Source organism: Emys orbicularis, chromosome 2 (genome assembly GCF_028017835.1).
Source record: "Emys orbicularis isolate rEmyOrb1 chromosome 2, rEmyOrb1.hap1, whole genome shotgun sequence".
In the NCBI taxonomy this organism is placed as follows: Eukaryota; Metazoa; Chordata; order Testudines; family Emydidae; genus Emys; species Emys orbicularis.
In genome coordinates this window covers 113692044-113720026 of record NC_088684.1, presented here as the reverse complement: position 1 = coordinate 113720026, position 27983 = coordinate 113692044, and the positions used below count along the sequence as shown (strand labels likewise).

Sequence of the window (27983 nt, the reverse complement as noted above, 5' to 3'; positions counted from 1 at the left end):
GCAGCCCCGCCCTCCCGGAGCACTGCTTTACCGCGTTATATCCGAATTCGTGTTATATCGGGTCGCGTTATATCGAGTTAGCAGTGTATTAGAATTGGAAAAAGTACAGAGAGAGGCAACAAAAATTATTAGGGGTTTGGAACAGATTCCCTATGAGGAGAGATTAAGAAGACTGGGACTGTCTGAAAAGAGATGGCTAAGGGGAGATGTGACAGAAGTCTACACAATCATGAATGGCGTGGAAAAAGTGAATAAGGAAGTGTTATTTACCCCTTCACATAACACAAGAACCAAGGGTCACCCGATGAAATTAATAGGCAGCAGGTTTAAAACAAACAAAAGGAAGTACTTCTTCACATAATGCAAAGACAACCTGTGGAACTCATTGCCCCTAAGCCTCTGACTGTCAGATGCTGGGACTAGATGACAGGGGATGGATCACTCAATAATTGCCCTATTCTGTTCATTCACTCTGAAGAATCTGGCACCAGCCACTGTCAGAAGACAGAATACTGGACCAATGGCCTGATCCGGCATGGCCTTTCTTACGTTTGTCCACCACTGGCTTTTTGACATCTCCCTGAATGCACTGCTCTAGTAGTGGTGCCAGGAACTCTGGGAGTGATGCCTAGGGAGTATGCTGCAATTGAACTGGTTAGAATAGTGCTAGTTTGGACACTGGGCAAAGCTTCATTGGTTCAGAATGTGAACTGACAGGGTCACGCTGAGCCATTTGTGCTTGAACCAATTCAGTTATGAACAGTTCAGTTCTGTAGTGCAGACATGGCCCTAGGGAATGGTAAGTCCATCCCTTCTCTCAGGCTTTGGGGGTGGTGGTGGTAATTCATTTTGTTTTGGGGCAATGTTTGTTCTTTATTATCTTTGCAAACTATAAATTCTGTATTTGTATACATTTCATACCTGCACCTTGAGTTTGGGAATATGAGTGCTGTAGGCTGGTGGGCTGTTCCAGCAGCCAAGAAAGGGAAGCAAACTCCATGCCCCAGTCCCTGCATGGTAGATAGTTTAACACAAAATAACAACTCAGCTGAAAAATGTTGCTCATCATCCCCAGGCTTTTTCTGCCTCAACCAGCCAAGGAGAAAGAGGCCACAGTCTTCTTCCCCTATGACCCAGTTTTTTCTTCCTTATATATCCTGTCCGGCCAGGGATAGCAAGGATCCTGTCATAGGATGACTGGCCCCGTTAAGAGGGAATGGATACAGTTCACCTGTGATTAATTAGCTGTCTTTCAATGGGGCCTCAGAGAGAATACCTGGCCTCTATAAAGAGCCTTGCAGTAGTTAGGACAGTGAATGCGTGGCTGTACATGTGTACTGGTGGAAGCTCTCTGGGAGAGCTGCATGGAGCTTCCCAGAGTCCCCTGGTGAGGGAAGCAGTAGAGAGCTACTGGGGAAAAGGGTCAGGGAATTACCCTGGAGCCTGCTCTCCTGTACAAGGGACAGGGTCCTGGGGAAGGACTAGGAGTTTAAGCCCAGGCGAGGGAGGGCAGACACTGATTGCATAGGAGTTTTGTTTAGGCCCAGGATGTCTGGAAGCTATTTATTCACCTTCGTCATCTGGGGCCTTGACAGAGGTGGATTAAGATTTACTGGGGCCCTGGGCACAAATAACATTGCCCCCCACACACACACCACACCATGGAGCCCTGTCCCCTGCTCCTCCCCTTCCCCCCATGGCCCTGCCTCCTGGCCTGGCCAGAAGCTGGGCTGTGGTAAGAGCTGCCCAGGGAGCCTGGTCTGCTGTGGGGAGTCCTGAACAGCGCACCCTGGGAGGCTGGGACATGGGCTGGGGGCCGCTCTCAGGCACCCCGGCTCCTCGCCCAGGGCAGGTGGAGGGTCCTTGGGCAGCTTTTATTACAGTCTAGGGTGACCATACGTCTTATTTTGGCCAGGACAGTCCCTTTTTTAAGCCCTGCCCTGGACGTCCTGACTTTTTTGGCAAAACTGGGCATTTGTCCATCATTGGTTGGCAAGAGCAAATGGGATAAATGCCCAGCTTTGCCAAAAAGGGACTTGGGGCGGGAGCAGCTCCCTGCAGGGGGAGGGGAGAGAGGGACTCGTGGGGGCCCCTAGAAGGGAAGGTCTGTATACAAATACAGGGAGCAAAGGAGCAGTGTGTATATATGTTTAAAAGAGAGAGGAAATTTTGGCTGTCTAAAAGGCCCATTCAAATAGGGAAGGAATGACAAGTGGCAAACACTTGGCTGGGGGAACAGTGGGGCAATTGATTGCTGTCAAGTCTTGCGGTGGTGAGAAACAAGGAGTCCAAACCCTCCCAAAACAATTCAAATGGCCTGTGCCTCTGTTCACTAGGGAGAATGAGAAAACCAGAGCCAAAAGTCTCAACTCTTTCCTGGGCCCCTAACACCCAGGTCCTCTCTTACAGTTCTTGACTGCAAAATGTCCCTTGCACAATAGCAATCTGCAGATCTCTCCACCTCCAGTCTCCTCAACTTCTACAATGAAATTTTAAGTTGTCCATACAAAAATCTGCAACACATCGATAAATGACAACTCTAGAGCAGCAAACAAAATAAATAAAATTTAATTATGAAAATAAATGGCCCGGGGGATCCTTACGTAATTAAGATTCATGTTCACTTTTTAAGTACTTTTAAAAAAAATACCCTCTATTTTTCAATTTGTTTGAAAATGCTGCAGAATTTAAGTTTGCTCTTTAAGTTCAGCACCATGCATGCTGCAGGAGCCTGGTTACAGGATTTAGATTCATCTCGCTGCAGAGTACAAGGGCGCAGATCCTCACCTCGTGTAAACTGTTGTAGTTCAGTTTAAGCCAATGAAGGTATGACAATTTACACCAGCTCAGGATCTGACCCAGGAGGCTTATTTACTGAGGTAATATTTTGGTTGATATATTCAAAATTAATTCTCAACCTTGCAGAAGTTTGTGCTCTGAAAGTCACATTATACAATGTATAATTTCTGATGATCATAAAACTGAACCTGATGGCAACAGCTAGAGTCACTTACAGTGCTTCCCCACACAGTACAAGAGATTGCTTCACTACTAATATACACTATCCTGCCATTCTAGTCCTCAGTTTTTCCTAACTAAAGAAAGTCTGTCTATCATGGCAAGTAATATGAGTTCTGTGATGTGGATAAGGGCAAATAGCTATTTCATTCGTGACCCACCTACGATTTGACACCAAGATTCCTGAGGTGAAATGCTAATGCTATAAAATAGTGACCACCAAGAATAGCATGTGATTTTCCAAGCAGAAATCATTTAACAAAGTGACTTTGAAGGAATAACCTCCGGACCCCATGTCAAAGGTTATAGGGAGCAAACATGACACCAGTGTGATTTGTTTGGAATCATTCCTGAGGATAGCAGGTAGAAAAGGATGGATGGACAGATGCATCACAGCCTGCAAATACATCAACAGAGCAGCATAGACAGCATCTTGGGAAAGGTTATGTCTCTCTTCCTTCTGACTGGATGTTGTGGGCTAGAATGGCAGCCAGTTCAGTGAAAGGGGAATAAAGGGAGGAAAAAAACTACCACTACCCCAACAGGTCAATATGGAATGGAAACTGCTGTACCCAATGCCTTCTTATTTCCCACAAATATTCAAATAGTTTAGTATATAACATTACAGGGACCCAAATTCCATCCCCACATGCAAGCATGCAGTTCCCGCTGAAGTGAATGAAAATCATGTGCACGCAGGGGACAGATTAAAAGCAAGTCGTTAAAAAAAACCATTCAGCCCCAGTTCCAAGCAGCTCAAAGACTTTAAGCAGAAGGAATGAGCATCATTAACTCCAGTTCACTTCCCCATGGAAACCTGAGTGCAGACTTCTATTTTTAATTTTGAGGGCCTGATTGTCCTGTATTAGGGAATTACTCATGTAGGGGATTGAAAACCCGATGAGCTTTTCCTCATAATGTTTATGTGGTATCCTTCCCAGGGGCTGGGCTTACCTCCGCAGAATGAACAGGGGCATGGACCCCAAAATTAGCAGATCACCTGAGATCCACAGAGATCTCAGAGAAACCAAAGGGTCTAGAGTCATTCGCACAGGGACCCTGTGCTCTGCACTGGTTCATTCTTCCGGTCTACTCCATGCTGATTAGGCCTCAACTGGAGTATTGTGTCTAGTTCTGGGCACCACATTTCAGGAAAGATGTGGACAAATTGGAGAAAGTCCAGAGAAGAGCAACAAAAATGATTTAAGGTCTAGAAAACATGACCTGTGAGGAAGGAAGACTGAAAAAATTGGGTTTGTTTAGTCTGGAGAAGAGAAGACTGAGAGGGGACATGATAACAGTTTTCAAGTACATAAAAGGTGTTACAAGGAGGAGGGAGAAAAAATTATTCTCCGTAACCTCTGAGGATAGGATAAGAAGCAATGGGCTTAAATTGCAGCAAGGGAGGTTTAGGTTGGACATTAGGAAAAACTTCCTAACTGTTGGTGGTTAAGCACTGGAATAAATTGCTTATGGTGGTTGTGAAATCTCCATCATTGGAGATTTTTAAGAGCAGGTTAGACAAACACCTGTCAGGAATGGTCTAGATAATACTTAGTTCTGCCATGAGCGCAGGGGACTGGACTAGATGGCCTCTTGAGATCCCATCCAGTTCTACGATTCTATGGCTCTCATCATTTCCTGACAGGTTAGCTTCCACAAGAACTGTGCTGCTATGTAATCCCTCACCAGCCACTACCGCAGAAACCTTTCTAAGGGTATGTCTACACTACGAGAGTACTTCGATTTTAGTTAATTCGACTATGTGGAATCGATATTACAAAGTCGAGCGTGTGTGTCCACACTAAGGACAGTAATTCGACTTTGTGAGACTTTGTGAGTCCACACTAACGGGGCAAGCGTCGACATTGGAAGCGGTGCACTGTGGGCAGCTATCCCACAGTTCCCGCAGTCCCCGCTGCCCATTGGAATTCTGGGTCGAGCCCCAAATGCCTTCTGGGTAAAAAAATGTGTCGAGGGTGCTTTTGGGTGCCTGTCGTCATCCGTCCGTCACTCCCGCCCTCCCTCCCTCCCTGAAAGCGCCGGCGGGAAATCAGTTCGCACACTTTTCTGATTACTGACAGCGCGGACGCCACAGCAGTGCGAGCATGGATCCCGCTGCGACCATCGCTGCAGTTGTGGCAGTTCTCAACGCCTCGCAGCTTCTCATCCACCTTTACCAGAGGCAGATAAATCAGGAGAGGAGGCTATGGCACCACGGTGACGGCATGAAGTCGGACACTTGCTCCGACCTCTCAGAAAACATGAGACCCAGCGCCCAGGACATCTCGGTGTCACTGGGTCTTGTGGATACTGTTGAACGGCGATTCTGGGTCCTGGAAACAAGCACGGACTGGTGGGACCGCATAGTGCTGCAGGTCTGGGATGAATCCCAGTGGCTGCGCAACTTTCGCATGCGGAAGGGGACTTTCCTCGAACTGTGTGAGTTGCTGTCCCCTGCCCTGAAGCGAAAGGACACCCGGATGCGAGCAGCCCTGACTGTCCAGAAGCGAGTGGCCATAGCCCTCTGGAAGCTTGCAACGCCAGACAGCTACCGGTCAGTCGCTAACCACTTTGGTGTGGGCAAGTCTACCGTGGGGGTTGCTGTCATGCAAGTAGCCAAGGCAATCGTCAAGCTACTGCTATCAAAGGTAGTGACCCTGGGAAACGTGGAGCTCATCATAGATGGCTTTGCCGAGATGGGATTCCCAAACTGCGGTGGGGCTATAGATGGGACTCACATCCCTATCCTGGGACCGGACCACCAGGCCAGCCAGTACATAAACAGAAAGGGATACTTTTCCATGGTGCTGCAAGCACTGGTGGACCATCGGGGACGTTTTACTAATATCAACGTTGGATGGCCTGGCAAGGTTCATGACGCTCGGGTTTTCAGGAACTCTGGTCTGTTTAGACGGCTGCAGGAAGGTCTTTACTTCTCGGACCACAAAGTAACTGTTGGGGATGTGGAGATGCCTACAGTCATCCTCGGGGACCCTGCATACCCGCTAATGCCCTGGCTCATGAAGCCCTACACTGGCGCACTGGACTCAGGGAAAGAACTCTTCAACTACCGGCTCAGCAAGTGCAGAATGGTGGTGGAGTGTGCTTTTGGCCGTCTCAAGGGGAGATGGAGAAGCTTACTCACTCGCTGTGATCTCAGCGAGACCAATATCCCCATTGTGATAGCTGCTTGCTGTGTGCTCCACAATCTGTGTGAGAGCAAGGGGGAGACCTTTATGGCGGGGTGGGAGGTTGAGGCAAATAGCCTGGCTTCTGATTACGCCCAGCCAGACAGCCTGGCGATTAGAAGATCCCAGCGGGACGCGCTGTGCATCAGGGAGGCTTTGAAAGCCAGGTTCCTGACTGAGCAGGGTCTCCAGTGACTGTTTACTTTGTGGACACAGATGCTGAACCTGCCCCCGTTTCTTTACCCGGTTACTGTTCACTATCCTTCCAAGTTACATACCCCGTTCACCACCTTCCCAACAAATAAAATCTGTTCCGTTTTGTTAATGAACAAGGTTCTCTTTCTTACTGTTTTCGCGGGAATGTTTTAAACCGGGGACGCAGACTGTGGCGGGGGGCGGGTTTACTGTTCTGATGCAAATGATGCTTCTAAACTCCGGGAATGACAGGCTCCGCAGTGCTGGATTGGTTGTTTCAACGCAGCCTGCCAGCAGTCCTGGGCGGGACTGCGTGTATGTGTCGGCCAAGTGACTTTCTGGCAGGGGGCGGAGGGTAACAGACCCCCTGCTGCGTGGCTCTGTGATCCAGGATAAGGACCGCGGCATAAGATCTCTAACTGCCCTCCCCCGCCACAAAGTCACAGATCAACCCCCTCGCACCCCAGAACATGAAAACCACCTCCCAGACTGACCAGGGTAACTGGTGACTGCACTGTGTATGTGTCCTGATGCTGGACCTGCCCCCGCCTCTGTAGCCTGCTAAAGGTGACTGTCCTGTCCAAGTAACAAACCCCTTCCCCCCCTTCAGACAGAATCCCCTCTAAAAGACACTCTCGGAAACAGTACTTAACAGAAACAGATGTTTTATTATGAACCGCACATGAAAAGGGGGGGAGGAAACTTGGACGTGGGCTTCTGTGAGATGGGTAGGAAAGGACTTTTCAAACTTTGTGGAACGAGAGCCTTACATTGCTGCAGCAGTGTGCAGGGGCTGACTGAAAGTTTTAACGGCCCTTGCCGCCCCTCCTTCTTTGGACTTTTGGTGAGGGGGGTGTGGGACTTGGTGGCGGGGGAGGGCGGTTAGAGATAGACAGCAGCAGGGCTCTGTCCTCCTGCCTCCGGTCTTGCAGAACATCCACTAGGCGCCGGAGCGTCTCCGTTTGCTCCCTCATTAGTCCAAGCAGGGTTTGAGTAGCCTGCTGGTCCTCCTGGCGCCACCTCTCCTCCCGTTCCATGACTGCTCTGTGCATTTGTGACAAGTTCTCCCTCCACTGTGTCGTCTGGGCTGCCTGCTCTCGTGAGCAGTCCATAAGTTCATAAAACATGTCCTCACGCGTCTTCTTCTTCCTTCTCCTAATCTGCGCTAGCCTCTGGGAGTGTGATGACAGTCTGGGTTGGGAGACAGTCGCAGATGTGTCTGTAGGAATGGGAAAAAGGGAGTGAATTCCTGAGACAGATAAATGAAGTTGCTAACAAAGAACATAGTCTTTCTCTGTGAACAACACCATGCACTGCACCTTTCACATGCGCACTCAGGACAAGGTCGAATTCTCGGCCCTCGCCTTCAGTGCCTGGGGTCTTGCAGTTGCGATCAGAGAAGCGTTGCAGGACACCTCTACTTTTGTTGCAGGAAAACATGGTAAGCCGTAGACTTGTGGCAGCTTAAAAATGTAATAGTAGCACTGGTCTCCTTTCGCACTGAAAGCAAGGCCACTCTCTGCTGGCAGCAATCAGGGAAGCATGAGCTCTGCCCCTGTCCCACCACCTCGCGGCTGTCCCCGGGAAAGATCCCTGTATGCTGCCCCTCTGCCGCCTCCACCGCGTGGCTGTAAAGCAGTCCCAATACTAACATTCCCCTCCCTAATTTAAAGCAGGGCGTCATGTGCGATATAACTCTGATGAGGATCTCGGAGAGCGAGAGGGGACGGATGCTTCGGGAGAGCATGCAGAGGCCAGGGCCGTATGCCGCCATGCTGTGCCGTGCCATGATCCCGGACTACTTACTAGACTCATGGCGTGGGAACGTGTGTTACCACGGTGGACCGAACAAGATCGCCCTGCCACGGAACCTGATGCGCATGCTTGAGCGGTACCTCCAGGAGAGCTATGCTGAGCTCTCCCAGGAGGACTGTCTGTCCATTCCCGGGCACATTGACCGTCTCTTCGTTTAACTGCAGTAGAAGGGACTTCAGAGTGGAGCCTCCTGTGGTGGCCTAATCATGAATATCCGGACATTATTTGATTTTTTGTACATAGTTGGGACTAAATAGTTGACTAAGCCAAAGAAATCATGAACACCAAATTGCTGATATAGTTTATATTCCTGTTTTGTTATAAATAAAAGTTTCTATGTTTAAATGAGTGAATGAAAAGGCCATTCTTAACATTATAAATATTCCAGTTATGTTAAAATTAAATGTTTAGATGTTTAAAGCACTCACTGCTTGATCCTTCCCCTGATTCGGTGTCCGGGGTAACGGCTGTGGACGGTTGGTAGGGGATCTCGGTAAGGGTGATGAAGAGCTCCTGGCTGTCGGTGAAATCAGCGGTGCAAGCGCTGTCGACTGCCTCGTCCTCCTCATCTCCTTCCTCATCTTCCCCGTCCGCTAACATTTCCGACGAGGAACCGGCCATGGACAATATCCCATCCTCAGAGTCCACGGTCACTGGTGGGGTAGTGGTGGCGGCCGCACCTAGGATGGAATGCAGTGCCTCGTAGAAACGGGATGTGTGGGGCTGGGATCCGGAGCGTCGGTTTGCCTCTTTGGTTTTTTGGTAGCCTTGTCTCAGCTCCTTGATTTTCACGCGGCACTGCGTTGCATCCCGGCTGTATCCTCTCTCTGCCATGGCTTTAGAGATCTTCTCGTAGATCTTTGCATTCCTTCTTTTGGAGCGCAGCTCTGAAAGCACGGACTCATCGCCCCACACAGCGATGAGATCCAAGACTTCCCGATCAGTCCATGCTGGGGCCCTCTTTCTATTAGATTGCACGGCCATCTCTGCTGGAGAGCTCTGCATCGTTGCCAGTGCTGCTGAGCTCTCCACGCTGTCCAAACAGAAAATGAGATTCAAACTGCCCAGACAGGAAAAGGAATTCAAATTTTCCCGGGGCTTTTCCTGTGTGGCTGGTCAGAGCATCCGAGCTCGAAGTGCTGTCCAGAGCGTCAACAGAGTGGTGCACTGTGGGATAGCTCCCGGAGCTATTACCGTCGATTTCCATCCACACCTAGCCTAATTCGATATTGCCATTTCGAATTTAGCGCTACTCCTCTCGTTTTCGAGTACGGAAGTCGAATTTAAGAGAGCTTTATGTCGAACTAAATAGCTTCGTGGTGTGGACGGGTGCAGGGTTAATTCGATGTAACGGCGCTAAATTCGACATAAACTCCTAGTGTAGACCAGGCCTAAGAGAAGATTCCAACCCGTAGAGGAGAAACTCAGGAGGGGTAATGCTGATGTGAAGAGCAGCCATTCCTCTGTTCTATGTGCTCCCACCTCCAGCCTGCTCCCTTCCAACACATTCAGGCCAACTCCCTGTAGCCTGGGATTAATCTAGGGTACAATGTGCAACTATCACAAACAACAAGTTCTTTATTAAGGTGGCTACTTAGAGTTAATTAAGAAGATGAAATTGGTGAAGTGCACACGGAAACTTTGAGCTTTAGTTAATATACACAAATATAATTGAAATAACAGAAAAATCAATGCACATAAGAATAAGTACAGTAAAGTGGTTTCCTACATAGTTCATATTTACAATCTTACATTGTGCACACTTACAACCTTAGGGAGGAGACCATTAGAAACAAAGATGGAAGAAACCATCATTGGAGCTCTCCACAAGAGGATGGTGCTGGGCCAGGCTTCCTACCCTGTTACCGCATGTGATCATCCTGGTGTCCCAGCTATGGATAAGTTTGACAACCTTTCCTACACCTTTTTCAATTCCACCCCCCACATATATCCAGGACCATATCTCATTAAGACTCAGACCCCTATGCATATTTGGTATTCCAGTTGACCCTAATTACATTTCAGACAGTTAACCCAACCATTTGTGTCAGTCCCTTTTCCCATAGTTTCGATATAGCAATGCCATTAGCTCTTATTGCAAAAAGCCCCTAAAATGCTATCATATATTCTTTTGTAGTTTACCTGTTTGCTATACAATACATTGCTACCTATCACAAGATACATATTGCTAAATTTCATGACCTTCTGGAAAGCACATAATACCGACTTCTACTAGGCGACTTCTACTAAGTCTCTAACACTAAATGATTAAAATCTATAGCCAAGTCTATTTTTAGTACATATATTTTAGTTCTTCTACTTGCTGTTACAGCTTCAGAAACCTCCATTATGACTTCCAGAAGCATCCTTAGCAAATAGATATTTCACCCAAACCTATAGACCCTCCAAGATGAGGTCAACAGTCAACACTCCCGTGGAGGGGCTTCAATGAGTTTTGGAGGCAGGTGGGGAATGATATGCAATAGCAGTGGCCCCAGTGTGATCTGCTTCCCAGATCAATTGGTTTCTCTGAAATGCAATATTAGATGATTTGCAGACACTTGTATTTGTAGTTTAACATGTCTTTGTGAGAAGACTTAGTCAAAAGAAGTTCTGTGAACTTCAGCTATTATGTGTGTAAAGTTGAAAGGTTACAGCATTCTTTGAGGTTTCTCTTCGTAAATATTTTTTTTGCTACCTTCACTGGGCTTCCTGATGGCCAAAGGCCCAACTGAAAGACAACACACAGGGGATGAGGTTTTCTCTATTTAATCACAAATCTGTCAAAATGCCTCAGTACAAAGAATAGATAATTGCTCATTTTTTCTCGTTTGTATTATCTTCAGAAAGAAATCCACGACAAATGAATTCTTACGTTGTTCAGTCATGTGTATGTTATATTTTCTATATACCTAGGTCTAGATTCTGACACCCTTACCCAACTTTCTCTGTGAGTTGTCCTATTGAAATCAGTGATACCATTCAAAGTGAGTAATGGTGTCAGAATCCTGGCTCCTTTGTATTTGATTTCCATTTATATGGTTTTGGAAGACGCCCAGGCCCAAATTTACAAACGTAGGTGTGTAAAGTTAAGACATTTAAAACTATATTTAGGTACCTTCTGCTAAAGAGTGGCTTGACTTTCAGAGGTGCTGTGTACCCAGGGTTCTCATTGACTTGGAGTTGCGGGTGCTCAGGATCTCTGAAAAGCACTAAAGCAGGCCAGTTATCTAGGGCCAGGTCGACACTACAAACTTAGTTAGGTATAACTACATCGCTCGGGGTGTGAAAAATCTACACCCCTGAGCAACATAGTTATATTGACCTTAACACCCCTGTGTAGATAGCACTATGTTGGTGGGAGAGCTTCTCCCGACATAGCTACCGCCTCTCACAGAGGTGGAGTTTTTAAGTCAATGGGAGAGCTCTCTCCCGTCAGCTTAGAGCAGGGGTCGGCAACCTTTCAGAAGTGGTGTGCCAAGTCTTCATTTATTCACTCTGATTTAAGGTTTCGTGTGCCAGTAATACATGTTAACGTTTTTAGAAGGTCTCTTTCTATAAGTCTATAATATATAACTAAACTATTGTTGTACGTAAAGTAAATAAGGTTTTTAAAATGTTTAAGAAGCTTCATTTAAAATTAAATTAAAATGCAGAGCCCCCCGGACCGTTAGCCAGGACCGAGCAGTGTGAGTGCCACTGAAAATGAGCTCGCGTGCCGCCTTTGGCATGCGTGCCCTAGGTTGCCTACCCCTGGCGTAGAGTGTCTTCACCAGAAGTGCTACAGCAGTGCAGCTGCATCAATGCAGCTGTGCCAATGCAAGTTTGTAGTGTAGACCAGCCCTAGGTATTTAACTATGAATGTAGGGTCTACTTTTAGGCATCATGTTTGAATATTTTGGGCTCTGATTTAATTTTCAGTATCGATTGCAAAGAAAGGTATTAAATATGCAGTTTTGCAACCACCCTTGGTCTCTGTTAAACAGGTATTTTATAAGAATAAGCTCATGAGACTAAATTCTGTCCTCAGTTATACCAGATGTAAATTCAAAGTAACTCCATTGAATTAAATTGATTTATTCCAGGTTCACAGTGATATAACTGAGAGCAGAATTTGGCCTAAGGTCATTCTTTAAACAGGAGGCTATAAAAAGATTTCAGACTTAACTACTGACTTCAAGACCCTGCACCAATCTATTTTACTGCACCTCCAGGAGTTGGGGAGAAATGTGAAATTAAATTTGTAAATAACTAAATAAATTCTGGCATTACCCAATGGTGTTTTTGTGTGTATGTGTGCATAGTTCAGATTGATTATGAAGTGACATAGTTTAGTTTATGATGTCATATGATAACAGAAGTTAGCAACAACAGGATTGTTCCACCCAAATTAACTCTCCAGCATTCATGAAACTGGACATACTGATAATATGCTTCAATCTGAACAAAGAGAGGCAAATGCACATTTACAACACCAGTCGCTCCCCCCTCCTGCAACATCACTCCCAGCTTTTTTAAAACAACATTCAAACTGCACATCAGTTTCTCTTGTGCCTTGTTAATGCTCATTATTCACTGAACTCCTTTTTTCTAGAAACTGACTGAAGAGCCAGATTCTGAACTCATTGTTTGCATATCTGCTGACTGCAATGAATAACCCCCAGTTTCCAAACCCAGCATTTCTAGGCGATTCAAACAGTTGCAGCCACCAACTACAAAAAAAAAGGGGTGGGGGGGAAGGGGAGAGAGGAGTTATGCAGGGCAGTGAGGGCACGTGGTTCCTGGAGAAAATGAGATTGAAAATTAATGAAAAAGCTTGTTCACAGCCTGTAAACAAATAACTTCAATCAAACATAAGAGAGGGGAACCACTGTTTAGCATCAGAGGAAAAGCTGTAAAAATGGACACTGAGGGGTATATTATTCTCAACTTGAAAAACTGGGCTCAGTACTGTAGCACTACAGCTCTGAGATGAAAAAATAATAATACATTCTCCTTCATTGTGAGAGAAATTAAAACCACGGGACAGATTCAATGGTGCAAGAAGCTGTCAACTATAGCTTGATGCGGGGAGCTCGCCCTGATGGGGAGGGCAGGTAATACTGATTCTGCCATTCTCCCTCAGATTTTCTGCTGGATCAGGGCAGCTTCTATTTTGGTGAGGACTCCACAGGAGTCTGCTAGCACTGTGACAGGCACAGAACTCCCATCCTAGAAGGATGGATGGCTATGGCGGCTTTAACCCACCTTTGCACTCTCCCAATCTTGGGCTGTCTGGGGCTGAAGAGGTCCCCAGCATAAGTTAGCCTTGGGGCTGTCTAAGGTATGGCCTCTCAGGACTTATTATTATTTATTTTACCATAGCTCCTAGGAGCCCTAGTCATGGACAAGGACCCCACTACGCTAGGCGCTGTACAAACACAGGGAAAAAAAGATGCCCCAAGGAATTTATAATCTAAGTATAAGACAAGAAACAAGCAATAGGTACATACAGACAGATAGGGGAGTGCAAGGAAACAATGAGACAGTATTGGTCAGCATGATATGCAGTGGTCTGAGAACTCGAAGCAGCCTCACCATTGTCAATTTTTTTTGACAGGCATCACAGCAAAGGAGAGCTTTAAGGAGGATTACCCTACTGCAGTGGCTCCCAAACTATGGGCCGTGACCTCTAGTGGGGTCGCTTCGTTAGCAATCCTGAGTGCGCAGGATTGTAAAATGGAATCCTCCGTACAGCATGACCTCGTATGTATGGTGTATGCGAGATCAGACTCCATGGTGGATACCATTGGTGCGTAGAACAAAATGGCATCCTCCATGCAGCCTGATCTTGCACCTACAAGGTGATGCTGTTCAAGGACACGGTTTTAAAATGGCATCCTTCAGACTGTCTGGGGTCATAGGAAACAATACATCTGAAAATGGGGTCATGCAGGGAAAAGGTTTGGGAACCGTTGTCTAATGGCTGTGAACCTCCAAAGTCTGCCTGCTGCAGTGCCACCACTGACAAGCCCCCTATCCTGGGGCTTAGAATGGGCTCCTTGGAAGGCAACCCTACAGCTGTCTTCTGCAGTGCGTGTGCCAAAGGAACCCTCCCCCAGCTGCAACCGGGGCTTTTAGGACCCCTTTATGAAACTCAGGCCCTTTAACCAAGCAAAAAGGAGACAGAGCAGGGTTGAGGATGCCACCTCTAGAATTAAGAATGCAGAAAAGGCTCAAGTTAGAACACCATAATCCCACCCAACCCCTATTTTTACTCACTTGTGACTTCCCCCAAAATTCTTCTTATCGGCTAATATTTTACATGCTTGGTTTCTGCACAGAAGATGTTTGTTTTAAACTGAAGCTGATTATGTTCAGCTGTTTTGGGACTTACAAAAAAAACTTGACATTATTTTCTATTCTCACCCCCAATTTTTATCATAAGAGATACCTCAAAAATTGCTGAAATTTGAAAGTTCAAATGTTGATTTAGAGACCTCAGGTGACTGAAAATCCACCACATCCCTCCTAAATTTTTCCACGGTTAATTACCCTCACTGTTACCTGCACCTTCTTTCTAGTCTGAATTTGTCTACTTTAGCTTCCAGTCACCTCTTAACCTTCTCTTGGATAAACTACACAGATGAAGCTTCTTTAATCTCTTATTGTAAAGCAGATTTTCCAGATCTCAAATCATTCTTGTAACTCTTTTCTGAACCCAGTGGTGGATTAGCCAACAGGCCGACAGAGCCCGTGTCCAGGGGCCCCAGCCAATTGGGGGGCCCTGGAAAATGGTCACCCCGCCCCAGCAGACATCTGCTGTGGGGTGGCAGAAGCCCGGAGCCCTGGCAAGGGGGGGGAAGCCCCCATGCCCCAATCCCACTCTCTGGCAGAAGCACAAGGCGGTGGGGGAAGCCCCAGCGCCCAGACTCCAGCAGATACCATAGGGCGGACGGGGCAGGGGAAGCCCCAACACCCTGACCCTAATCCCCGACAGAAGAAGCGCCCAGCACCCAGACCCTGGCTGCAGCCCCGGGATGGAGGAGCTCTGACTCCCTGCCACAGCCTCAGGGCTGGGGGAGTTCTCACTCCCCACTGCGGCCCCAGGGCCGTGGCGGGGGAACAGAGTTCTCCAGTCTTGGGGCCACAGTGGGGGGTGGCAGAAAGGAACAAACAGGGGCCGCAGTGGGCGGGGCAGAATGGTGTGGGGCCAGGGGCGGGGCCACAAGCAGAAGGAGCGGAACGGGGGCGGGACCATTGGGAGGGCCCCCCCACTTGCTCTGGCCAGGGCCCCACAAAACCTTAATCTGCCTCTGTCTGAACCTTCCCTATTTTGTCAATATCCATTTTGAGATAAGGATCCCACAATATCCAGTGCTGTACAAACACAGAAGAAGACACTGTCCCTACCCTGAGAGGCTTACAGTCTAAGGTCGTGATCCTGCAAACGCTTATGCATGTGTTTAACCTTACTGCCTCCCTCAAGCAGTCCCAGTGGTTTCAGTGGGACAATGTAAATGCTTAAGCATGTGTGTAAATTTATGCAGAATCCAAGCCTAAGGAAGCAGATTGTTGTATAGAATTGTTGATAGATTGACTATTTTTGTCTTTGGGTTCTTAATGTTCTGACTTGACTTAAATGCCATCTGGAGCACTCCCAGTAGAATTCCCCCCCCCTCTTAAAATTTACAGGTGCATGCTTCTGGTGCCAGCAATGCACAGCTAGGCATGCTGGGCACCATTTCCCAAGATTTTAAGCAGTGTCTGTTGGACTTTTTTTCTCCTCCTTTTTAAGATAAAACTGGCATTACTGCAACATTAAGGTAACCCTTCCAACAAAGAACCCAATCCAATTTGCTATTAAAATCAACAGAAAGATTCTGATTGACTTCCATGGGAGCTGTTTCCAAGCAATCAAAAGTCAGGAAATTCCAAACGTTAATGTTGGTATTGCATTGGGAACTTTGAGAATTTCTGGATTTTTTTAATATTTAATTTTTTTCAGTCAACATTACATTAAGACTATTTTTTATTTAATTTTCTCTTTATTTTATGAAAGTGTATTTTGGATATTTTAAAAATATTTTTGCTTCATTATTTTTTCTTTTGCTCTGTTGTTTCCCTACCCTAAAAACGGTTCTATCTAGTGTTTGCTTTCAACAGCTGAGAGACAGCCCCGCTGCATGCTTCTCATTGGGCAGACTGACATCATTCTCTACTTTGAGTCCTGACTCAACTTTTAGCACAATGCCTGAAACCACACAGCCTGTGGGCACAGCAAGATCAACACGAGAGTACACATGTGCATTCTGCTGCCCTGTAAGCACATTGCCTTGTTAATGAGGAATCAGCCAAATAATAGGTTTGATAGTGCATGGTTAAATTAGGCAATATAAATTGTAACAGTGTTTTCTGCCCATCATAGAGAGGAGATCCTGTTGAAAAATCATGACCATGAAAGTCCATTGTCTACTTCTACACATCTCCCTATAAAGGACAGATGATTTGAGTACAGGGAGTGTGTTATCTTTCAGTAAAATGCTTGTCATGAACAGATGTAGATTATTACTTATTTTGTTTATAGTAGTTACCAACATGAAGAAAAAGAAAGTTACCTTATCTTAGTCTAATTATTATTAATGATTTGGAAACTTGATCAGTTCCACGTGTGCTGTGTTTGGTCCATTTGCAAATGGTGGGACAAGATTCCCAATTTCAAAATCTTGAATCGTTGTCAGATGTCTGGCATTCAAAGCATGCTCATAAACGCTCAGCTGCGTTAGTCTGGGCATCTCGTTCTATTGTCAACTTGAGAATACTTAGGGCCATATTTTATGGTCATCTAATGCAAGGTACCTGTTCTCATGGTGGCCAATAGAAATGATATAAAGACACACTGAAGTCAAACGTGAAAGTATATCAGTTTGATTCCAACAACTGGGAAGCAACAGCCCACGACAGAGCAAGATGGCTGCAGATATGTCATGTCACCATTAACTGCTTTGAAGCAAGGCGCATTAATACCTTCTGTGAAAAATGCGAACAGCACAAAGCAAGGATACAACAACCTGCAAAGATCATGGACAATCTTGTCTGTCTCCCACATAACTATGTTTCTCGCATTAGTCGCTGGGAGAGAGGGGGAGGAGTTGATTGGCAGGGCTGCCAGCAGACGGGAGGTGCTGGGGGTAAAGGGAGAGCTGGCTGCTAGTGCGTGCTGAGCACCCACTAATTTTTTCCATGGGTGCTCCAGCCCTGGAGTAGTGCTTAGCGGCCTCTATTGAGATTGGGGACCCATTGTGCTAAGTGCTGTGTATATGCACAGCAAGAGAGAGTCCCTGCCTGAACTATCTAAAATCTAAATAGAGAAAGTATGTGGGGGAGAAGGATTATTATCCCCATTTTACAGATGAGGAACAGAGATTAAGGCCCAGATCCTCAAAGGTATGTAGGCACCTAACTCCCATTTATTTTTATTGGGAGTTAGGCACCTAAATACCTTTGAGAATCTGGGCCTAAGTGACTTACCCAAGGTCACATAAAAAATCTGTGGCAGAGCTAGGAACTGCACCCAGATCTTCTAAGTCCCAGGCCAGTGTCTTAACTACAAGACCTTCCTAGAACATAAGAACGGCTACACGGGATCAGACCAATGGTCAATCTAGCCCGGTATCCTGTCTTCCGACGGTGGCCAATGCCAGGTGCTTCAGAGGGAATCAACAGAACAGACCGTCATCGAGTGATCCATCCCATCGTTCACTCCTAGCTTCTGGAAGTCAAAGGCTAGGGACACCTAGGGCATGGGGTTGCATCACTGACTATCTTGGCTAACTGCCATTGATGGACCTATCCTCCATGAACTTATCTAATTCTTTTTTGAATACCATTATAGTTTTGGCCTTTCCAACACCCCCTGGCAACAAGTTTCACAGGCTGACTCTGTGTTGTGTGAAGAAGTACTTCCTTTTGTTTGTTTTAAACCTTCTGTCTATTAATTTCATTGGATGACCCCTAGTTCTTGTGTGATGTGGAGGAAATAACACTTCCTGATTCATCTTCTCCATGCCATTCATGATTTTATAGACCTTGGATATGTATCTCCTTCATCGTCTCTTTTCCAAGCTGGACAGTTCCAGTCTTTGTAATCTCTCCTCATACGGAAACTGTTCCATATCCATAATCATTTTTGTTGCCCTTCTCTGTACTTTTTCCAATTCTAATAGATCTTTTTTGAGATGAGGCAACCAGAACTGCATGCAATATTCAAGATGTGGGAGTATCATGGATTTATATAGAGGCATTATGATATTTTCTGTCTTATTATTTATCCCTTTCCTAACAGTTCCTAACACTGATAGCTTTTTTGGCTGCCACTGCACATGAAGTGGATGTTTTCAGAGGACTATCCATAATGACTTCAAGATCTTTCTTCTCAAGAAACTACATAGAAACCCAATTTAAATGTCACACACAATATACAGGGGGGTTGATTAATTTCTGCTCGTGTATGTATGTATAAAAATCACCCCATCCCCTCCCCTGCGTGCCAGCAGGGACAGCTTCATCCCAGGGGTACTGCCAAGGGAAGGCAGCTTTGAAGGACAGCCAGGGCTCCATAGGAGCCCTACAAGCAGAGGCTGCTCAAAGGATTGGCTAAATCAGCACAGCCTGTGGGCATACTCCATGCCTCTTCCCGGATGGCTCCAGGACCCCTGCTGGGGGGGGGGGAGGAGGGTGGAGGAAGTGTCTTGAGACACTGCAGCCACTTTTCAGATACACTTTGTGCCACCAGGGACTGCAGACTGTTTCTCTGGCAGAAACAATAGAACCTGGAAGTGAAGAGAGACCAGTAACCTTTTCCTCTATGGACTAAATAAGTTGGAATGTGAGGAAAGGGAACTATGATTAGAGTTAACCAGATAACCAATTCTTTGAATACAGTAACACATATCATACAATGTGTTTGACAAGGAGGCTGTAATTCTTTTCCATCATGTGTCCTACAAAATATTGTCATATGCCAATCTTACGGTATGCACACCTTACCTCAGAAGACTTCTCTACTTGTATGTTCTATTCTTATCATTACATTGTACATCTTATCTTGTACATCATTATTCTAACTTGCTTGAGCCAAAGCATCCCGTAGCCTGGGATATCAGACTCCCACATAACCAACATAAACTGACTCCTACTGAACATTTGACAAAGCCAGGTCCTCGGCCCCTTTGTACTGCTTGACCAGTCTCCTCAATGTAACAGAATCACTAGGTAGAATAGATCTGGCATAGCTGGCTCTTTGTCACCCTCATCACAGTCCTGGGAGGAGGGGATATGGCCAGGCAAAAGGGGATATAGCTGATGCACCTCTGCTCCGGCTATCTGTAGCTGCTGGAATATCTCCACAGGTGCAATTTAAACCAGGAGGCCACCTTTGCACTCCCCTGATTCCTTGGATCTTTTCATCCTTGGACTCAAGTTAGAGCAGCCTCACTATGTCAGGGGCTCTGAGAGGCATGGATTAAATACCCAGATAGACAGTTACAGTAGTTTTGTGGCCAATATGCATCACCACAGGAGCAGAGCAAGGCCAAAGATCTGGCCATAAACGTTTAATATAGCTTGTTTTCAATAGGCTATACAAAAATCCTAGCTTTTGGTTTTTAATGTGGTTAGCTATTTTAATGCAGTTGACCTCCCAAAATAATCATCACTAGACATGCTATAGTTTGAATTCAAAACCATTCTACTACTAATTGGCTTGGGTCTATGCCAAACTCTTCTTTAGTGAACTAATCTTTCTGAAATCCACTGCGCTGTTATGTTCAGCATGGCTTACAAAAGCTAGTTATCAGTCCTCTTTTTTATTTTGTTCTCTTTCCAAAGACTAGCATACAGTAAGCTCAGAAAAACATAGGAGTGGGGCACTGCAGCGGACATTAGATGTAGCTGTACTCTTCCTTTCATCAGAAACACAAACCACACCGTTCTTACAGAAATTAACAAGAAATGCATCACGTTAAATCCCTTATTTCTTTAGCATAATATAACATCCCCTATGAGCTCTCTCTCATATTACCATCCTGATCAATCAGGTATGTGAGGTTTTCTAGGCAACAGGTGTTTTTTGAAACAAAATACAACCTTCCCTTCAGCTCATTATGTGAAAGAGACAGCAGCTGCAAGCATAATGCTTAGGACACATGGTCTATAAGACACCCAGAAGAAAAACACTCCTCGTTCTGCTTGTTAAGGTAAAGCACAGATGTTGTTGCAGCAGCAAGTAGAAACATAAGGCAACTATGGTCTGCGTTTCATTTAGTAAATTCAGAGACTAAAATTTCAGAATATTTTAATAGGTTACAAACAGAATCCCATTTTCTTTATATGATGGAAACTTGCTAATCGTTTCTGTAGCTCTGAACAAACACTCTTTATTATTATTGTATTTGTATTCCAGTAGCACCCACAATATGCCAGGACTGCCCACACATTCAGGAAGATTAAATCTTTTCATTTAAGTATTCTTTTAAGTGGACTAAATTGGGTATGTCAAATGGTGGCCAGATTAGAGTGGATTTACTCAATTAGCAGAGTTCTGTGGCTGGATTTGCAGTGTACCCATTACCATAGAGGAGATTTGGGATTCCATATGTAAATTAGCCCATGTCATTGTTTTGTTTGTTTGTTAGGATGCAATACCAAGTCTTCCTATTTATCATGGGGTTTTATACTGCTGCCCATCAATTGCAACAGTGAAGTTCATAGTGAACTTCATGGTGGCTCTGGCACTTCTCTATTTTTGAGGTCAAATCTCTGCTTAGGGCCTGGTTTTTGTTTTTAAAAATATTTTATTATTATTTTATAATTTGTATTCCCATAGCACCTAGGAGTCCCCTCTCTTTTTTTCTCGTTTTGTTTTATTTTTTGCTGGTAGGGGCTTCAGGCTAGAAGTGTTGGGAGTGTCATTCTTATGGTAGGAAGACTTTTTCGAAGAGCAAAGTTTTGCAGCAATTTCTAAAGACAATCAGACTCTGGATCCACCTGATCTCCTGACCCATTCCAATATGCTAGAGCTTCCTGACCGAGGCACTCTAACCCTATTGGACAATAATGTATAAAACCATACAAGAGACCCAGTTCAGAGAGCAACCTCAGAACTCTTGTTCCTCGAGCAGACTGGGTGTAAGGGTCTTTTGAAGGTGATGCTCTCAGCCGGTAAGGTGGGGGTAAAGTAGACACCCTTGCTTTGCAAACTCAGTGGAAGCTGCATGTTTTCCTTGCTGCAGGGTTTGTGGGGTAGAGTAGCAGCAGCAATGAATTAGGCAAGGATTAATTCATACGGGGAAAGGCATGGACGCACAGCTCTATTGAGATGAGGGAAAATTCCTGACACTCTTTCACCCCCAACTCAGATCAGCTAACTGACTTTGAGCGATGAGCCCCCCATTTGCATGTAGCTTTATGACATTACCAGGATAGACAGGATGTTGCAAGCTGTGATCAGATGAATCCATCCTTTGTCCCTCTGCCACAGAAAATACAGTATACTCCTGATTATCCAAACAGCGTGGGGGACACAGATTTTATCTCAGATAATCGAGGGCAGGAGCCATTCAGTCGTTCGGCAGCAGGGTGGTCTCCCCCAGGGCCGGGAGCTCCCTGCACTGCCATGGACCGGGTGACACTTGATCCCTGCAGGTGCAAGGTGAGGGAGGGAGGCTGCGGTCTTGGTGGGGCACAGCAGAGATCCCCATACAGGACTCTGCTCTGCCCTGCCAGGACCGCAGCCTTCCCTGTACCTTGCGCCTACAGGGCTCGGGTGTCACTGGCCCTGCAGCTGCACAGGGAGTCCTCTGCAGTGCTGCTCACTCACTCCCATGACAGCAGGGCTGCAGAGGGCTCCCCTCACTCCCATGAGCAGCATGCCAGGGGGCTCCTCCTCCTGCTCCTCCTCGCAGTCGTGGCCAGGAGTCTCTGTGCTGTTATCAGAACCTCCTCGTTATCCGAATCCCTTCCTTGTTCCTCAGCATGAGATACATGCTACAAAGAGTTATGTATCTCATGCTGGGGGACCAGGAGGGATTAAGATAATGTGGAGGTTTGGATAATAGGGTTCAGATAAATAGGAGTATATTGTCACTGAATTTTAGAAAAGACAGTTTAAAAAAAATTAAAACCCAGATCACAAAAGGGAGGTGTCAGCACATAACATGACCACATTCAGTGTGAACTAACTTTGTCTTTATAAAAATTCCTTGTTACAAAATTTATTGCAAAAGAAAAAAGAAACAGGCATAGATATAAAAATTGGGCAGATTAAAAACAATTTAATAATTTAAAACAAAATAGGCAAAAGTCCTGAAAATAAAGAAAGTAGATGAGGAATAAAAGAAAAAAAAAAAAGAAAAAACTTAAGATCCAGAACCGAGTTGTGCACATTAATACCCTCTGTACTCATGTGATCTTACTGGTGCTGGATCCTCCTTACTTCATATTGCTTTTTACTCATTTGTTGCACCTTGTCTTTAATTAGGCGCCAATCCTGCAAATATTCATGCTCTTGCTGAACTGTATGCAATGGGACTACTCATATTGTGTATGCTAAGGCATATGTGTAAGGTTTTTTTTTTCTACATTAGTGCCTTGGATTGTAAACTCTTTGGGACAGGGACTGTATCATATTTTGTGTTCATACGACCACTAGCACAATGCGGTTCTATCTGATAGAGATCTCTGGGAACTACTACTAATAATAATTAAAGCAACAGAAATGAGAATTCCATCGCCCTCTCCACAATCAAGACTGGTAGAGGAGGTTTTGTGTATTTAGAGACAACCATAGTTATATTGGGGGGAAATGGGAAAATACTCACATGTATCTTCACATCACCTTCAAGGATCTTGCTATTCCTGAGAAACTCAGCCACACTCCCATTTAACAGTCTGTCAAAGGCTTCTACGTACGGTGCTACACCTTTGGGAGAAAGGCATTTCATTACAACCGGTTCATAAAGTGAGTAATTTGTAATACTGTCCTTTGCTGCTGGAGGGAAAAATACTGTAGAAATGGGAAAAAATTGTTGTAATATTTTGCCATATTCACTGACTTGTAAAATCAGTAAAAATTAATGCATAACCATTATTTCCAGCATCAACCAAACAATTTTGCTCCCAGCGGAACCTGGCTAGCCGCCTGAAAATAATGTAATCTATATACTGTATGTGGCTAGCTGCCTTTGTGCTAAAATAACAGGTGCTAAAATAAATATTCTTCAATATTGCAAAGTCAGAATGGCCAGGTAAGCATGATTTAGACCTTTTTATTGACACAGTGCTATTAATATACATAAAACAAGTGTCATCCTCCTAAAGGAATCTGTACTGAACCACTGCTATGTTTATTCCACACACCCATTCCTGAAGCTTTATAAATTGTTTGGCAGACATTAAAAAACAATAAGTCAATTTCTAGGAAGATGGGGCTTCAATATGGCAATAGTGCAATTCTACAATATGAGGAAACCAGTTCCTAAGCGATCAGTATCAGCACAGCATTGGAATCTCCTTGTTTCATTGTCTGAGTTTGCAAAACTGCAAATTCCATTAATGATAAAAGCTTCTCCAGTCACTGGAAAAAAATCTAACTTTACTGAGGCTAGGTCTACACTACAGCGGGGGGTCGACCTAAGATACGCAACTTCAGCTACGTGAATAGCGTAGCTGAAGTTGTGTATTTTAGGTCGACTTACCTGGCTGTGAGGACGGCGGCAAGTCGACCGCTGCCGCGCCGCCGTCGACTCCGCTGCCGCCTCTTGCCGCGGTGGATTTCCGGAGTCGACGGCAGAGCGATCAGGGATCGATTTTATCGCGTCTTCACTAGACGCGATAAGTCGATCCCCAATAGACCGATTGCTACCCGCCGATCCGGCGGGTAGTGAAGACGTGCCCTAAATCATTAATCTCAATGACTATGTGACCTTTAACATACCAAGCTGATGAGTACAAGCACGATTTTTGATATAGAGTATACTACTGTATCCTGATACAATGGATTCTATTTAAACTGGACGTGGATTGTCTTGACTATTGGGAAACCCAGGTAAGAATCAGTTTCTTACACCAAACTGACTTTCTGAATAGCCTTATATATCATTTAAGCCAGAGAAAGTAATCTTTTCTTGGATATTTTCCAGTCCCTTTTTCGCTCCCTGATATGCCGTCTATATATCCTCTCTATGGAGATATATCCTCTCTATGGCCCTCATCCAGCACATGTGTAAATTTAAGCCACTCAAGTGCTTTGCAGAATCAGGGTCAAAATTCTCCCCTTCCTTTCTCCCTGAGCTTCCCCTCTACTTGGTAAAAAGTAAAGCCTGTTCTGAAGGGACACCAGGCTTTGCCCAATGCTGTCTTAACCAGTTGGCACTGCACTACTGCAGAACCCTGATTAATAACCCTGAAAGCTCTTTTTGCAGTAACAGCATTTTGGCCCTTTGACAGAAAACACTAGCTTTGACAATGAGGACTTGGAATTGTCTGTGTTTAGCGTTCTGTGCTTAAGCTGCTTGATGGAATGCCTAGGCTGTCCTGTTCTCCTTATGTCACTTACTTTTCCTCTCACCTTTAATTCTAAGGAATTTCTGGGCTTTCATCCATTTGAAATGTTTATGTGTAAGTTTCTTGTGGGACCTACCGCACAAAGTTTTTTATGGTGGAGAAGAAAATGTTTTCCAAAGCCCATTTATATTCTTTGTAAAAATCCATGCCAGTCTCCAAGGCTCTCATTTTAAGCTTTTATTTTGGAGCACAGAGACTCAAAGAGCAGCCCATCAAGTGCACTAACACTGTAGAAAGTCAGAACACAGCTATACCTATTTTTAGGAAGCAAAGCTGCTGATTTCTGAGACCATATCCTAGAGTTTGCTGTGGACCTCTCTGTAATTCAGAAACTGCATGTTTTTCCTGCAAGCCTGCCACCATGATCTTCAGGACCAAAATGTGTACTCTCCTCCCCCGTGCCATGTATGATAAAAATATTAACCAACTAAGATGGAATACAATATACATTCAAGCCTAAATGATCACACATATATTCTGAAGTAAGCAATGGTAAATTATTTGGGTCATTGCTATGAAAGAACACATACTCTTTTACATGAGTTCCTGTTTTAAAGGAAATAAAGACTTTTCAGGAACACTCATGTCTTCTGCTAATTAGCCTATAAAACAGGTGCAGCTGTAAAGCTCTGACTATTGAGCGATAACGTGGCTTAAAACATGGTATGCCCAGAGCCTCCATCTTTGAGGGACACCGTTAAGGAAAGTGGTGTGAATAAATACAGACAGGGAACTCTATGTGTCATGTTACTGAGCCACATTCATCCCCGGTGAGGAACTTGGGCCATCATGTTTAGCCATAGAGACTATTTGGAATGTGAGAACCTGCCCTGAAACATACCACCACAGGCATATAACTTATAGCTATGCTCATGGCACTACACACATAACAATGGCCTAAAATGAACACTATTGCTAGAACTGATACATCTCTCCAAACTCATGGACTGCTTGAGTGAGACACTGCACATGATGTGGGCTCTATGCACTCTGCCAGCACAGCCTAGGTTCTGGGCTCACATCTGTGGTAATTGCCTGTGGCAGGAGTGCCATACAGGGAACATCATGTAGCCCCTGCTCCTCCAGGAAACTTGGGACTGACAGATGCAGCCTCCAGAACAGGCAGGGCCAGACCAGCTGGGAGATGTGTTGATTTACAACCTCTCACAGACAGGCTTTGCTGGTTGAGTTCCTGCACAGCCCAGCCAGGATTTAAAAGCAGCACTTTCCCCAGCGGTGAATCCTCCATCTGATGTAGCTGGCCCCATAGGCACAGGGTTGTGCAAATGTAATGGGTAGATGTGGCTTTGCAATTAAAATAATCAGAACAGGGACCTTAGTAACAATGGCTCCAATCCTGCAGTGAGCTTTCTGTGGATGCAGGGGTCTTCCCCTCATGGAGCTCATTGCAGGATTGGAGCCTATGTTTTGAAAATACATAGTTCTTAATAGTTACTTATTTTCCCAGCTTCTGTGTGGGTCATGTGTTCTTGTCTGACTATTCGCTCATGCAGTTTTGCTTAACCTGGAAATGTCAAAGACAACCAAAAGTCTAACTTAAGATCTGCACAATGTGAGTAAGTATGGCTTGGCAACATGGTACAGACAAGCGTGGGTAGATTGGGATCCTAGCCTTCCTTCCTCTGTTTGGAGGGCTTTGGAGATGCACTTCTGGGGGCAGAGGATGAAAGAGAGTGTCAAATAAGGCCAATGCTGCGATGGTGGCAGCAATTAGTGAGCAAATGCTTATGAACAAGTTCAGCTGTGATTAAGGGGATCAAGCTATTCAATGCAGTGTTTCCGCACAGTGAAATTCAATTCAGGAGCTGGAAAATAAATCCTGATTGCTGATTTCTTCAGTAAAATGTATGTTCTGACTTTTCAGGAACACTCATGTCTTCTGCTAATTAGCCTCAGCAGACATTTTCAACTGGTGAGTGCTCTGTAACAATATAAACAGTAAAACAGAAAGAGCAATAAAGCTTGAAATATGGACTATATATTTAAGACTAGTTCAAATCTTGAATTTTCTAGGGCATGCTAATGTATGATTAAGATTAAGATTAAGGTTGCCTCCTGACATTTTCCAACTGAGTCTAGAAAAAGAAAAAAATTGCTTTCTGCTAATGTGCGGCTCTCAAGGGGCTGGGATTGTTCTTTCTCTCTTGGAACAAAAAACATGCTCCACTTACAGGCTATATATCTGGCATTCCAAAAAAAGGCATGCAGTTCTTGAAAGAGCCACTCATACCTCCATTGACTCCGTTTACAGCTCCACACTCCATTCCAATGGATCTGTGTGAATCTGAAAACAATGATTCAAGTCGAATTACAGCTTTTTCCAGCCTTTCCATCAACACCTGTGTCTCCGCCATTCTGAAAGACAAAAGCAATGTTAGATATTTGCATATGAGCACGGTTTTACAGCACTATCATTCTTCTGTAGTTTTTGGTGATTTTAACTTTCATCAATTTCTAGGCTAAGGACAGGTTTACTGATCTCCCTTATAAAAACTACTTAGCTTGCATCATCGCAACATTAGAAAAACAATCTCCTCCCCAGTACATTTGTTATATTTTAAGGGAGTGGTCTCTATTTTTACATCTCCAAATGACAGGTACAAATGACTGTCAGTGCAATTTTGGTTACTTGCACAGCCTGACAGCACCTGCAAATTAGGTACTTGGATATCCAAGTGACTGAAATATAGTTGTAAATAATTGTTGGCATAAGGTTGTGCCTGCAATCATTTGTACCTGCTATTTACAGATACAATATGGAACGCAGTTAAGTCTGGACTAAAAGTTAGGTTGTGAATGTACATTCTCTCCTTGGATTTCCTAGATCTTTCCAATCATTGTATATACTGTGGTAAGATTCTGTCTTGGTTGTTTTTACTAATGACTATACAGCTTCAATTCAAGAAACCAAGAAGGTCTTGTATTTGCTTCTTTAAGATCTGACCTCTCATCAGTTAATGTTGTCTTCTTTCCCTTCTAAAAGTACATGATGTGAACAAATCAAATAAACGGCTAGGTTTCAAAGCATGGAACCCCTCCCCCTTCATCATTTACTTAGCAGGTTTCATGCACACATGTTCCATTTAAGGTTGTGAACATTTTATCCTAGTAAGTGACATCCAGGGTATGCGTATGTTATTT

At 44.9% G+C, this 27983-nt stretch overlaps 1 protein-coding gene across 4 annotated transcripts in view; it reads right to left on the bottom strand.

Annotated features, from left to right (window-relative positions):
* The window catches only part of CAP2 (cyclase associated actin cytoskeleton regulatory protein 2), a 79255-nt gene extending 52059 nt beyond the window's left edge, over positions 1-27196 (bottom strand). For 3 of the 4 annotated variants that reach the window (XM_065399015.1, XM_065399018.1, XM_065399017.1), the window contains exons 1-2: positions 27073-27196; positions 23078-23178 (exon numbers count right to left, since the gene is read on the bottom strand). In XM_065399015.1, coding sequence (XP_065255087.1) covers positions 23078-23178; positions 27073-27196 — 225 coding nt within the window. Of the gene's footprint in view, positions 1-23077; positions 23179-25993; positions 26014-27072 lie in introns of all 4 variants that reach the window. The other variant, XM_065399016.1, reaches the window with a different exon arrangement.
* Between the last annotated feature and the right edge of the window lie 787 nt (positions 27197-27983).